The 15,246-nt window shown below is 45.6% G+C and overlaps 1 protein-coding gene across 1 annotated transcript; it reads right to left on the bottom strand.

Annotated features, from left to right (window-relative positions):
* Positions 1-5,072: 5,072 nt before the first annotated feature.
* On the bottom strand, positions 5,073-15,034 carry LOC311117073 (uncharacterized protein). The gene is made up of 6 exons (XM_084192061.1): positions 14,718-15,034; positions 14,276-14,495; positions 13,761-13,861; positions 10,236-10,332; positions 7,984-8,153; positions 5,073-6,109 (listed from the first exon to the last, which is right to left on the bottom strand). Exons 1-6 carry the CDS (start codon positions 14,772-14,774, stop codon positions 5,108-5,110), a joined length of 1,647 nt encoding a protein of 548 aa, XP_084048187.1. The 5' UTR covers positions 14,775-15,034; the 3' UTR covers positions 5,073-5,107.
* Positions 15,035-15,246: the final 212 nt, after the last annotated feature.

Below are 15,246 nucleotides of genomic sequence, written 5' to 3'. Positions count from 1 at the left end.
AATATTTTGCATCTTCAAAGTGGTAGGCATGTTGTGTAAATCAAATGATACAACCCCCCCCCCCCCCAAAAAAAAAAAAAAAAAACATTATAATTCCATGTTGTAAGGCAACAAAATAGGAAAAATGCCAAAGGGGGGTGAATACTTTCGCAAGCCACTGTACCTGCCCAATATTGTCTCCTATACTACTAAATGATTCATAGCTGTGGCTATACCTACCTGCCCTGCAGTCAGACATACTGTATCTGTTATCAGTGATCGGGGTGTGGCGGAGACAGGTGTGTCCATCACCCTGCCTTCCACCTGGCCACCACCTGGCAACTTTTATTACCGCAAATAATCCACAGAGATTGTCCATTTTTACTGTTTATTTGAGAACAAACTAGAACATATATTGCTCTGCTATGCACGTCAGTTCTTCCTCTACGAGTCTGCTTCTCCCCTAGCTAATTCCGTTGCTTATCTGCGCTGTATTATATTGTCAAGGGATAAGGATGTGGGTAAGTTTTTAACTGACGTTGGCAGCAACACAAACTAGAGGAAGATAAATATTCAGATTAAATATAGGGAGATGTCAAGGCGAGTACTCCACCCTCAAGGAGTCCTTTTATTGTTTTTTTATTATTCAAATAAATAATTCATCTGTTTATAGGCGACACTGCCAAAACCCAAAAAAGCAGCCCTTAGAAAAATGTGTATTCGATATACATAAATCATTCGTTTATTTTTCACGAGACCTAAAAGTCCCCCAATATTTTCTGGAATCGAATAAACACAAATACACCTCTAGTCGTGAGAGTTTATTCGTTGAAAACAAACTATTTAAAAAGTAAAATTATTATTATTTTCTCCAAGACATAATGACCTCGGATGACAAGTGAAGGCAAATGTCAATCAACATCATGATGGAGTTACAATGCACAATATTTGCACAAAAGAAAGTTACGATCGGCCCAATTGTTTTATTTTGTGGGGAAGAGGCAACCCACGCTATTGGCTGTGCCATCCGAACCTGTGTGCCTCCTAGGGCGGGGTTAGGTGGAGGGGGATGTAGGACTGAAGGATCGGCCAGGATCCAGAGGTGACAGCCAGGAGATTGTGTCACAAGTGAGTCAACTGTTAGCGCCGTTCTTGGGCATTTAAGAGACACATTTTCAGCGCTGTCCAAGCCTGGTTTTGGTGGAATTTTGTCTTTTTTTTTTGCTCTGAAACTCCTCACAACTCTCCAACTAAGTCTTACCGCTGTCCTTGAATATTTAAGACACGTTCCAGTGCTTTCCAAATATTGGTTATCCAAGATAGAGCGAAATAACTCACCATACCTCTCCAACCGAATCGTGGATGTCTGTAGCCGTTATGACAGCTAAAACAAAACTGTCCGGCTGGCCAGACTACACAGCCGAGGACTTCCCCCTGTTAGAACAGTCTAAACTGGGACATCTCGGATCCAGAACCTGGGTAACATCTCCAGGAGGGCAGTCTCCATACTCACCCAGAGATACGGGCCATTACGCACACAGCGGCTCCATGGATCTCTCACTGGAGAAACTCATGTCGGTGAGTAAACGAACGGACAGTGGTGTCACGATAGAGATGGACCTGGATACAGTAGCAGGGGACCAGGGAGAGGAAGGTAACGGTAAGCAGCAGGGCCACCACCCGGGCCCGCAGAAACACCGGCGCGTCGCAGCTAACGCCAGAGAGAGGCGGAGGATGCACGGGCTGAACAAGGCGTTTGACACGTTGCGGAGCGTGATCCCGTCCGACAATAACAAATTGTCCAAGTATGATACTCTTCAAATGGCTCAGATCTACATCCAGGAGCTTTCGGAGCTGCTCACCGGGGCGGTGAAGCCAGAGGGTCGGGTCGGGTCTCGGAGTGGATGTGCCTCACCGGACATAGACCACCCCATCCCGGCTAGGAGGAACCTGCTGGGGTCTTTCTCTCCAGAGCCCCGGGGGAGCGGTGGTGGGATGACTGGGGTCAGCTACACCCTGCAGGACTCCCCCTCTCCGCAGCCTCAGAACAAGAGACTGGTCGGAGACCAGGAGAACACTGACCCCGTCGGTCACCTCATCATTCTGTCTGCGCCTAAAACTGATCTAGGATCGGGGAATAAGAGGATGTCTGACACTCCTAACGGGAGTGATGGAGAGTCGTCGCATTACAGTGACTTCGAGGACGGACAGGCCGGCAGACAGTGACATTTTAGAGTCTGAATGTCACAACAGGAACTCTTATAGGAGACGTTTTAATATGGATTGCTTAATATTTTATATAAACTGTGTGTTTTAGAAGACATAATAATGGACACCAAATAGAGCCACGTAGCCCACCTTGAAATGTTGAATAATGTTCTGGTTTAGATCGAGACGGTAGTCTCGGTAGTCTCGGTAGTCTCGGTAGTCTCGGTAGTCTCGGTAGTCTCGGTAGTCTAGGCCTACTCTCGGCTTGTCTCACCATGCCATATGTATTTATTAGATATGGACACCAGGGTTGGGGTCAATTCCGTTTTCAATTCAGGAAGTACACTGAAATTCCAACTCTAATTCTCTCCAATGGGAAACATTGGAATCAGAATTTGGTTTACTTTCTGAGTTGACTGGAGTTTAAAGGGAATGTTCCCCAAACCCTGCTTGTAGTCCCCCCATCTTGAAAAGTTGAATGTTGTTCTGGGTTAGATTAAAACGGTAGTCTAGACTACATTTAGACAAGAACACGAACATCCCAGTGAGCACAAGATGTTGAAAATTAGTATTTTCAACATCTTTTACTCATAAGGAGGGATGTTTCATCATGCCACATTTATTTATTAGATATCGACACTGCAAAATAAAAAAGACCTAGCCTACTGTGTGATATTGTAGACTTTATTATGTATTTAAACAAGGCCTTGTAATATGACTTCTCATAGGGCCTTTCCTTCGTTTATTGCACTTTATTGACTAAATAAGTCCGGAACATTTGGTTTCACTGTCTGACTGCATTTATATCTAATAATCAAAAAATAAAAACATAACTTTGATATTTATGTATTGTTATTTTGTATTCTTGCAAGAATAGTTTTTGATGCAATAAATACAATTTTGTATTTGGTGGATGCATATTTCAAAAGTTGTTTCTAATTTCTCCAGGATAATTCACTCTCTGCCTGATTTTAATTTCAACACTGTATATTCAAAGGGCTTTATTGGCATGGGAATCATATGCTACTCTTAGTCAACTCAATATGTTGTTTCAATATATTTTAATTTAATGCAAGAGATACATCCGTAATATGTAAATGTTGAAATAAAAATGCAAGAGGGGTTCGGGGGATTTGCAGACTAAATGCTGAAATAAATGCAATTTACAAATGTACACAATACACTTTTGATTCAGCTGTGCACTTTCAATACTGGCAGTTCTTCAGGCACCCAAAGTCACCTCCCCATGTCTTTTAGTTCTGATAGACCTGATAGAGCTGGTATATACAGTGGGGAAAAAAAGTATTTAGTCAGCCACCAATTGTGCAAGTTCTCCCACTTAAAAAGATGAGAGAGGCCTGTAATTTTCATCATAGGTACACGTCAACTATGACAGACAAACTGAGGAAAAAAAATCCAGAAAATCACATTGTAGGATTTTTAATGAATTTATTTGCAAATTATGGTGGAAAATAAGTATTTGGTCAATAACAAAAGTTTCTCAATACTTTGTTATATACCCTTTGTTGGCAATGACACAGGTCAAACGTTTTCTGTAAGTCTTCACAAGGTTTTCACAAACTGTTGCTGGTATTTTGGCCCATTCCTCCATGCAGATCTCCTCTAGAGCAGTGATGTTTTGGGGCTGTCGCTGGGCAACACAGACTTTCAACTCCCTCCAAAGATTTTCTATGGGGTTGAGATCTGGAGACTGGCTAGGCCACTCCAGGACCTTGAAATGCTTCTTACGAAGCCACTCCTTCGTTGCCCGGGCGGTGTGTTTGGGATCATTGTCATGCTGAAAGACCCAGCCACGTTTCATCTTCAATGCCCTTGCTGATGGAAGGAGGTTTTCACTCAAAATCTCACGATACATGGCCCCATTCATTCTTTCCTTTACACGGATCAGTCGTCCTGGTCCCTTTGCAGAAAAACAGCCCCAAAGCATGATGTTTCCACCCCCATGCTTCACAGTAGGTATGGTGTTCTTTGGATGCAACTCAGCATTCTTTGTCCTCCAAACACGACAAGTTGAGTTTTTACCAAAAAGTTATATTTTGGTTTCATCTGACCATATGACATTCTCCCAATCCTCTTCTGGATCATCCAAATGCACTCTAGCAAACTTCAGACGGGCCTGGACATGTACTGGCTTAAGCAGGGGGACACGTCTTGCACTGCAGGATTTGAGTCCCTGGCGGCATAGTGTGTTACTGATGGTAGGCTTTGTTACTTTGGTCCCAGCTCTCTGCAGGTCATTCACTAGGTCCCCCCGTGTTGTTCTGGGATTTTTGCTCACCGTTCTTGTGATCATTTTGACCCCACAGGGTGAGATCTTGCGTGGAGCCCCAGATCGAGGGAGATTATCAGTGGTCTTGTATGTCTTCCATTTCCTAATAATTGCTCCCACAGTTGATTTCTTCAAACCAAGCTGCTTACCTATTGCAGATTCAGTCTTCCCAGCCTGGTGCAGGTCTACAATTTTGTTTCTGGTGTCCTTTGACAGCTCTTTGGTCTTGGCCATAGTGGAGTTTGGAGTGTGACTGTTTGAGGTTGTGGACAGGTGTCTTTTATACTGATAACAAGTTCAAACAGGTGCCATTAATACAGGTAACGAGTGGGGGACAGAGGAGCCTCTTAAACAAGAAGTTACAGGTCTGTGAGAGCCAGAAATCTTGCTTGTTTGTAGGTGACCAAATACTTATTTTCCACCATAATTTGCAAATAAATTCATTAAAAATCCTACAATGTGATTTTCTGGATTTTTTTTTCTCAATTTGTCTGTCATAGATGACGTGTACCTATGATGAAAATTACAGGCCTCTCTCACCTTTTTAAGTGGGAGAACTTGCACAATTGGTGGCTGACTAAATACTTTTTTCCCCCACTGTAAGTCACTGTCTTTTAGTAACAGTAGACATTAGCATTCACTGCCTCTTGGTGTCACTGTGGCCAGGGGGGGTAATGGGGGCTGGGCATTTAGGGAGGGTTGGGGTTGCTGAAACTTAGCCAGATCCTTACCCAGGATGTCAGAGAGCTTCTGTTTAAAACTGACAGGGACCCCGGTGGAGCCACCCGAGGCCGTCTCCTCTTCCCCCTGTAACTGGGCCTGTAACTGCAGGTGGGCCAGGTTTGGCATAGACCGGGACTGGGTTTGGGGTTGAGGCATGGGCCAAGCCAGAGACAGTGGCTGGGTCTGGGAGGGATTGCTCACTAAAGCATAGACACACGCTGAACTACCCCCCATCCTCTCCTTCTCCCACTCTCTCTCCCCTGCCCTCCCAATAACACCCCTTCTCGGGTTGTAATGAGGAGACCCCTCTGCCAGCCCCAGTTTGTTCAGGTCGACAGTATCCAGGGAGTGGCACCTCTCTTCTTCTTCCTCCTCGTAGAGGGGCAGGCTGTGCTGTGCCCTGAGTGGGGCTGGTGGGCGGTGGTCCTCTATAGTGGCGTACAGATCACTATCAGAGTCAGCCATTGGCTCAGGCCCCGGAATCGGTTCAGTAACAGGAGTTATGATTGGAGTGTTGGGTAAGAGGTTGTTTCTCATTGGTAGAGGAGGGGCAGTGGGTCTGTCTGATAGGTCGGTCAGGGTGCGGGTGTGGACTCTTTGTTTGTTAGGAGGGTGAGGAGAAGAGGAGGAGGAGGTGTGATGGAGTTTAGGAGAGGAGGAAGATGTGTGAGGAGAGGGAGGAGAGGAGGAGTGAGGGAGTTTAGGCGAGGAGGAAGAATGAGGAAGTTGAGGAGAGGAAGAGTTGCCAGGAGGCTGGGTAGAGGTCTTGGTGTCTTTATTGTCCATTTCGCTGTGCAGAGTAAGTGCATCTACAATGGCCTTGTAGATCTGAGGAGCATGCTTAGACAGGAAGGTGAATTGACCCTCTCCTGAGGTACAGCGACGACCTGCCTCGAAGCTGAAGCCCCCCTGTCAATCACACACACACACACAACACAAGAATGGGTTACTCCAGGATTGACCAATCACTGCACTATTACCACATAAAACAGTAAAAACATCACAATATTATTGCAGAAAATTGACAGATCACCGCACTACAAAAAGAGGGCTCACAATTTCAACCAATCACCACACATCTACCGCATAATATGGTTCAGTCAAGCCACAAGGCAACAAACTTTTTTCTTCGTCAGCACATTTTTGTGACAAATTGGACTAAATCATTGCATATTGCCATGCAAAATTTTAGAATTTCCGCCACAAAATCCTGGAGGGACTGGTTATTCAGTTCTGATGATTATGATAGACACAACACAACTCTGATATCTACTGGACATTACCACTGAATAATCGGACTAATCTCACCTCTGACCTTTTACCTTGACCTGTCCAAAGCGTCGTAGGAGCTGGTAGAACCAGCAGTAGAGGGTCTGACCTCTGACCTTTTACCTTGACCTGTCCAAAGCGTCGTAGGAGCTGGTAGAACCAGCAGTAGAGGGTCTGACCTCTGACCTCTTACCTTGACCTGTCCAAAGCGTCGTAGGAGCTGGTAGAACCAGCAGTAGAGGGTCTGACCTCTGACCTCTTACCTTGACCTGTCCAAAGCGTCGTAGGAGCTGGTAGAACCAGCAGTAGAGGGTCTGACCTCTGACCTCTTACCTTGACCTGTCCAAAGCGTCGTAGGAGCTGGTAGAACCAGCAGTAGAGGGTCTGACCTCTGACCTCTTACCTTGACCTGTCCAAAGCGTCGTAGGAGCTGGTAGAACCAGCAGTAGAGGGTCTGACCTCTGACCTCTTACCTTGACCTGTCCAAAGCGTCGTAGGAGCTGGTAGAACCAGCAGTAGAGGGTCTGACCTCTGACCTCTTACCTTGACCTGTCCAAAGCGTCGTAGGAGCTGGTAGAACCAGCAGTAGAGGGTCTGACCTCTGACCTCTTACCTTGACCTGTCCAAAGCGTCGTAGGAGCTGGTAGAACCAGCAGTAGAGGGTCTGACCTCTGACCCTTTACATTGACCTGTCCAAAGCGTCGTAGGAGCTGGTAGAACCAGCAGTAGAGGGTCTGACCTCTAACCCTTTACATTGACCTGTCGAAGCGTTGTAGCAGCTGGTAGGGCCAGCATTTGACGGTTTGACCTCTAACATATAACCTGCGACCTTTAACCCTTTACTTTGACCTTTAAAAGGGAAATCCTTCGTTGAAAAAAATAACAAAGCAGGCTCATACACAGAGCTATGACTGACCAGCCAATATATCAACATTATAGTTTGAAGCATGATGTCTCGGCTATACAGTGTTTGTTTACATTTGCAATGTTTATAAACATTGGAGTAAAACAAGTTTATATTTTGGGTTCTGATGAGGTACGACAGTTGAACTAAGCTGATGAGGCATTTATAAGTTATATTCTTCAAGAACCAATGGGTGTATATCATTCATTTATAAGTCAAAAAATGGATGTAGCAACTGCAGATTGCCCCTCTAACCTGTAACCTTGACCTGTCCGAAGCGCCATAGCAGGTGAAGAGCCAGCAGTAGACGGTCTGACCTCTGACCTCTTACCTTGACCTGTCCAAAGCGTCGTAGCAGGTGGTAGGGCCAGCAGTAGACGGACTGACCTCTGACCTCTTACCTTGACCTGTCCAAAGCGTCGTAGCAGGTGGTAGGGCCAGCAGTAGACGGACTGACCTCTGACCTCTAACCTTGACCTGTCCGAAGCGTCATAGCAGGTGAAGAGCCAGCAGTAGACGGTCTGACCTCTGACCTCTTACCTTGACCTGTCCAAAGCGTTGTAGCAGGTGGTAGGGCCAGCAGTAGACGGTCTGACCTCTGACCTCTTACCTTGACCTGTCCAAAGCGTCGTAGCAGGTGGTAGGGCCAGCAGTAGACGGTCACACCTGTCTGGAGGTCCTGGAGCAAGATGGTGTCTTGTTCTGGCAAGAGGAGGTAACTTCCTGTCAGCTGACATCTCCTCGACGCCTCATTGGTCTGAACTGTCACCTGGTATCGGGCTGGGAGGAGCAGAAGGAAGAGGGGAGGGGGAGGCGGAAAGATATTTAAACATCACGATGTTAACTTGAGATTCATTAAGATTCATCATTCATACATGGACATTTAGGTAGCTCTTACATGGACATGGACATAAGGATTAGTCCCTACACAAAACCCTAACATGCTGACTAGTCAAAAATACTTCTTTATTTGAATAAAAAGCACATAAATAGATTCAACACAAAAGGGCACAAGGATATTCCAATTATTTTCACCACAGATATTATTTTCTGCAGTCTTCAGCTTGTCAGTGGGGTGTGAAGTCAACAGAAATGAAAAGACATTTGGATAAGCCAGAACCTTTTCTCTCCTGTGTGTCTGAGCCTCTGAGATCTCTCAGAGGATGCCAGCGTCCCAAACGGTACCCTATTCCCTTTATGGGGATCTAAAGTAGTGCACTATGTAGGGAATAGGGTGCAATTGGGGTGCAGTTTCTTTCTGCTGATGTCATCCTGTTTAAATAATAATAAATAATATGCCATTTAGCAGACGCTTTTATCCAAAGCGACTTACAGTCATGCGTGCATACATTTTTGTGTATGGGTGGTCCCGGGGATCGAACCCACTACCTTGGCGTTACAAGCGCCGTGCTCTACCAGCTGAGCTACAGAGGACCACTGTTTCATACTACAGTGATAATTAAAAGCGCCCTAGAAAACATCCATCCCATTCATTTATTCACCATCCATTCTTTCTTTGCAAATAGACCATTTAGGTTAATTACAGGACCTTTTCATTCTGCGTGGGTTCTTCTAAAAAGAGCAGTCTCATCCTTCTCTGTTCCGTTGGGCCATACTGTGTCCTGTTTCAAAACCCTCAGCGCTTACAGGACAGATCACTGTGATAGCAACAGTAACAGTAGTGGGGCAGATCTGGCGCGCATTTCCAAGACATACTGTAGATACACTGCATGACCAAAAGTATGTGGACACCTGCTCGTCCAATATCTCATTCCAAAATCATGGGCATTAATATAGAGTTGGTCCTCCCCCTTTGCTGCTATAACAGCCTCCACTCTTCTGGGAAGGCTTTCCACTAGATGTTGGAACATTGCTGCGGGGACTTGCTTCCATTCAGCCACAAGAGCATTAGTGAGGTCGGGCACTGATGTTGGGCGATTAGGTCTGGCTCGCAGTTGGCGCTCCAATTCATCCCAAAGGTGTTCGATGGGGTTTAGGTCAGGGCTCTGTGCATGCCAGTCAAGTTCCTTCACACTGATCTCGACAAACCATGCTGTAGCGTTAAAGATTTCCCTTCACTGGAACTAAGGGGCCTAGCCCGAACCATGAAAAACAGCCCCAGACCATTATTCCTCCTCCACCAAACTTTACAGTTGGCACTATGCATTGGGGCAGGTAGCGTTCTCCTGGCATCCGCCAAACCCAGATTAGTCTGTCGGACTGCCAGATGTTGAAGCGTGATTCATCACTCCATATAATATATTTCCACTGCTCCAGAGTCCAATGGCGGCGAGCTTTACACTACTCCAGCCAACGCTTGGCATTGCTCATGGTGATCTTAGGCTTGTGTGCGGCTGCTCGGCCATGGAAACCCATTTCATGAAGCTCCTGACGAACAGTTCTTGTGCTGACGTTGCTTCCAGAGGCAGTTTGGAACTCGGTAGTGAGTGTTGCAACCGAGGACAGACAATTTTTACGGCGGTCCCGTTCTGTGAGCTTGTGTGGCCTACCACTTCGCGGCTGAGCCGTTGTTGCTCCTAGACGTTTCCACTTCACAATAACAGTACTTACAGTTGACCGGGGCAGCTCTAGCAGGGGCAGAAATTTGACGAACTGACTTGTGCCACGTTGAAAGTCACTGAGCTCTTCAGTAAGGCCATCCTACTGCCAATGTTTGTCTATGGAGATTGCATGGCTGTGTGCTCGATTTTATACACCTGTCAGCAACAGTGTGGCTGAAATATCTGAATCCACTAATTTGAAGGGGTGTCCACATACTGCTGTATATATAGTGTATGCCGTATATAGTATATGTGTGGGTGTGTGGGTGTGTGGGTGTGTGGGTGTGTGCATTCTATGTACCTGTCTTCCAGGTAGCATACAGCTCATTCTCCTCCATGGCTATCTCCGTCCCATCTCCTCTCTCCTTCTCTCTGCTCTCTGTGTTTCCAGGGTCTTTCTGCAGCAGAAGAAAAGGAGGGTGATATTACACGTCCTCAACTTGAGAATACCAGTGCTGAGATAAAACATCATGCTGAGATAAATGAATGAGGCCCAGACAGAGAGTATTGTTCTGATTTCACAGAAGTCTTGGTCAAGTGGCAGAGCATTGTAAACTTTAGGTTACAGTTTAGCTTTATAATCATAATGAATACTCTGTGTGTCTGGGCCTCTCATTCATTCAATCTCTATGATTACATGGAAAGCTGATCCTAGATCAGTACGCCTACTCTAAGACATTTTATGTATACGAGCCCAGAGCGCTGTAAACGTTAAGGTTAAACAACGAGGTGATCTCTCGTATCTCCGTTAGTTTTATGACTGTAACACTGTTTGAGAGGTGGCTAGGGGGGAGGGGAGACAGGGTTTGAGAGGTGACTAGGGGGGAGGGGAGACAGGGTTTGAGAGGTGACTAGGGGGGAGGGGAGACAGGGTTTGAGAGGTGACTAGGGGGGAGGGGAGACAGGGTTTGAGAGGTGGCTAGGGGGGAGGGGAGACAGGGTTTGAGAGGTGACTAGGGGGAGGGGAGACAGGGTTTGAGAGGTGACTAGGGGGGAGGGGAGACAGGGTTTGAGAGGTGACTAGGGGGGAGGGGAGACAGGGTTTGAGAGGTGGCTAGGGGGGAGGGGAGACAGGGTTTGAGAGGTGGCTAGGGGGGAGGGGAGACAGGGTTTGAGAGGTGACTAGGGGGGAGGGGAGACAGGGTTTGAGAGGTGACTGGGGGGGAGGGGAGACAGGGTTTGAGAGGTGACTAGGGGGGAGGGGAGACAGGGTTTGAGAGGTGACTAGGGGGGAGGGGAGACAGGGTTTGAGAGGTGGCTAGGGGGGAGGGGAGACAGGGTTTGAGTAAGCAGCAGTAAGGAGAAGTGAGGAGGTGACGAACTGTTGCTTTCAGGACTACTTCCTCATTGTTGCCAGTGGGTTTGCTTGCAAATAGCAGCTTACTGGGCGCTGGTCAAAAATGAGTGAAGTATAAGGATGCCCTATAGGAAATAGGGTGCATTTGGGACGGGCTGAGCTACACTACAAGACCCTTTAATGTTGTCTCATGAATACTAGCCCCATCTGATGTTGTCTTATGAATTCTAGCCCCTTCTAATGTTGTCTTATTTACATTTACATTTTAGTGATTTAGCAGACGCTCTTATCCAGAGCGACTTACAGTTAGTGAGTGCATACACTTTTCTTATGAATACTAGCCCCTTCTAATGTTCTTTCACCTTCTGTATAAAAATGTGATAATAGCAATAAATGTCAAACTGGCTATTTATATAGTCCCTCCCCCCAGGAAGGTAGGAGATACTGACATAAACACTATTTATATAGTCCCCTCCCCCCAGGAAGGTAGGAGATACTGACATAAACACTATTTATATAGTCCCCTCCTCCCAGGAAGGTAGGAGATACTGACATAAACACTATTTATATAGTCCCTCCTCCCAGGAAGGTAGGAGATACTGACATAAACACTATTTATATAGTCCCCTCCTCCCAGGAAGGTAGGAGATACTGACATAAACACTATTTATATAGTCCCTCCCCCCAGGAAGGTAGGAGATACTGACATAAACACTATTTATATAGTCCCCTCCCCCTGGAAGGTAGGAGATACTGACATAAACACTATTTATATAGTCCCCTCCCCCCAGGAAGGTAGGAGATACTGACATAAACACTATTTATATAGTCCCCTCCCCCCAGGAAGGTAGGAGATACTGACATAAACACTATTTATATAGTCCCTCCCCCCAGGAAGGTAGGAGATACTGACATAAACACTATTTATATAGTCCCCTCCTCCCAGGAAGGTAGGAGATACTGACATAAACACTATTTATATAGTCCCCTCCTCCCAGGAAGGTAGGAGATACTGACATAAACACTATTTATATAGTCCCCTCCTCCCAGGAAGGTAGGAGATACTGACATAAACACTATTTATATAGTCCCCTCCTCCCAGGAAGGTAGGAGATACTGACATAAACACTATTTATATAGTCCCTCCCCCCAGGAAGGTATGAGATACTGACATAAACACTATTTATATAGTCCCCTCCCCCCAGGAAGGTAGGAGATACTGACATAAACACTATTTATATAGTCCCCTACCCCCCAGGAAGGTAGGAGATACTGACATAAACACTATTTATATAGTCCCCTCCCCCCAGGAAGGTAGGAGATACTGACATAAACACTATTTATATAGTCCCCTCCTCCCAGGAAGGTAGGAGATACTGACATAAACACTATTTATATAGTCCCCTCCTCCCAGGAAGGTAGGAGATACTGACATAAACACTATTTATATAGTCCCCTACCCCCCAGGAAGGTAGGAGATACTGACATAAACACTATTTATATAGTCCCCTCCCCCCAGGAAGGTAGGAGATACTGACATAAACACTAGTTATATAGTCCCTCCCCCCAGGAAGGTAGGAGATACTGACATAAACACTATTTATATAGTCCCCTCCTCCCAGGAAGGTAGGAGATACTGACATAAACACTATTTATATAGTCCCTCCCCCCAGGAAGGTAGGAGATACTGACATAAACACTATTTATATAGTCCCCTCCCCCCAGGAAGGTAGGAGATACTGACATAAACACTATTTATATAGTCCCCTCCTCCCAGGAAGGTAGGAGATACTGACATAAACACTATTTATATAGTCCCCTCCTCCCAGGAAGGTAGGAGATACTGACATAAACACTATTTATATAGTCCCCTCCTCCCAGGAAGGTAGGAGATACTGACATAAACACTATTTATATAGTCCCCTCCTCCCAGGAAGGTAGGAGATACTGACATAAACACTATTTATATAGTCCCCTCCTCCCAGGAAGGTAGGAGATACTGACATAAACACTATTTATATAGTCCCCTCCTCCCAGGAAGGTAGGAGATACTGACATAAACACTATTTATATAGTCCCCTACCCCCCAGGAAGGAAGGAGATACTGACATAAACACTATTTATATAGTCCCCTCCCCCCAGGAAGGTAGGAGATACTGACATAAACACTATTTATATAGTCCCTCCCCGCAGGAAGGTAGGAGATACTGACATAAACACTATTTATATAGTCCCTCCCCCCAGGAAGGTAGGAGATACTGACATAAACACTATTTATATAGTCCCTCCCCCCAGGAAGGTAGGAGATACTGACATAAACACTAGTTATATAGTCCCTCGCCCCAGGAAGGTAGGAGATACTGACATAAACACTATTTATATAGTCCCTACCCCCAGGAAGGTAGGAGATACTGACATAAACACTATTTATATAGTCCCTCCCCCCAGGAAGGTAGGAGATACTGACATAAACACTATTTATATAGGCCCCTCCCCCCAGTGTACCTGGAAGATAAAACTCCCCCCTACCTGGAAGGCTAGTTGACAGAGAGCCTCCACCCAGTCATGGTAGGTCTCTGAGGCCAGGATGTAACTTCTCTGTGTGGTGTTCAGATAGAATGCTCTACAGTCTGGAGGCAGTTCAAAGTCCAACGTTTTTATTTTAGAAAAGAGAAGAAAAGCGGCAATACATTTAATAAAACAACATTTTCAAAACAGCTAAACTGCCTTAATCAGGGTTTCAACAGTTTCTCAGATTGCAGATACACTGATATGAACCGATAAAGGACCGGTTTCATGGACAGATTAAGCCGAGTTCTGGACTACAAAGCTCAAAAGGAAAGTCTCCATTGAAATAGGTTTTTAGTCAAGAACTAGGTTTAATCTGTGTACGGGTCTGGAAACCGTAGAAGATCCAGATTAACTAGACATTCTGCCACTAATAAAACCTGAGTATTCGCAATAAAATCAGATTATTTTGTGCATGTAAACATACCAAATTGTGGCACTAATAAATAACAATGAGATAAATAGAACACTATTACCGTCGTTAGGTAGGGCTGGAGGGCAGCTCTCCTCTGGGGCAGGGACGACACTGAGACAGTCACACAGCTGAACAACCCTCCTACCCTGGGGGGACTTGGGCTTGGAGGCGTTGCCGGTGGGGGTGGTAAGGCCTCCGTCAAGGAGGTCGAAGAGTTCGACTCGACCGATGCCGAAGATGCTAGGGGGGTAGAGAACCATCCACGTCTTCCTCCACGTTTTCTGTGAAGGAGGGATGCAGCGGTCAATCAACGAAGCAATCAAATCACGATTCCTTTTTTTTTTTTTTTTACTGTTGAAATAACTGTCATAAACATCACTTGAATTTATAAAATCAGATGAGAATAGCCTTGAACATTTCTTCCGACATTAGTGAAGACTTTCATCTATTAGCTCAGTTGAGTAAAGTCCTGCAAATACACAGCATCTTTGTAAAACACTCACCTTTCCAAACTTGTTTCCCTTAAGGTATATCATCCCCTCCTTGAAAACAACCTCCATGCCTCTCCCTCTGTGTAATTAAGGCAATCAAACAAAAAAACAGTCCTTGACCCCCACCCTAAAAATGTAGCCTACGTCCTCTCTTAAGTCTGTCTGTTAGTTAGGTTATCCTCTAGTGCAACTACGTAGTCTTCGTTCTAATCTCCGTTAAGTTAACCTCCAGCACCTCAGAGTACTGAACCCTTTCCCAGCCTGTGTTTTAATGCGGTGACATCCACCACTACCAACTGACAGTCCAGTCCCTTCCCCAGTCTCTCCACCGCAGCTGTGTTCCAGTGTACTCTGATGCGATAGTGACCCTGCCGTTAGTTCAGCAGTAGCAATACGTTCACCGCCCCTTCCTTCCCCTCTCCAACACCACGGATGATTAAGCTCGTTCTTAGTTACAATCTAAAAAATGCTTATTGTGTTCACAATGGTTACGGAAGATACACACTTCCCTTGGTATTTCAACACACGTTTCTACAGTAGA

The sequence above is a fragment of the Coregonus lavaretus genome (genome assembly GCF_964263955.1).
Source record: "Coregonus lavaretus genome assembly, contig: HAP1_SCAFFOLD_813, whole genome shotgun sequence".
Lineage (NCBI taxonomy): Eukaryota > Metazoa > Chordata > Actinopteri > Salmoniformes > Salmonidae > Coregonus > Coregonus lavaretus.
The sequence above is the reverse complement of the archived record's forward strand: the minus strand, read 5'-3'. Positions and strand labels throughout refer to the sequence as shown.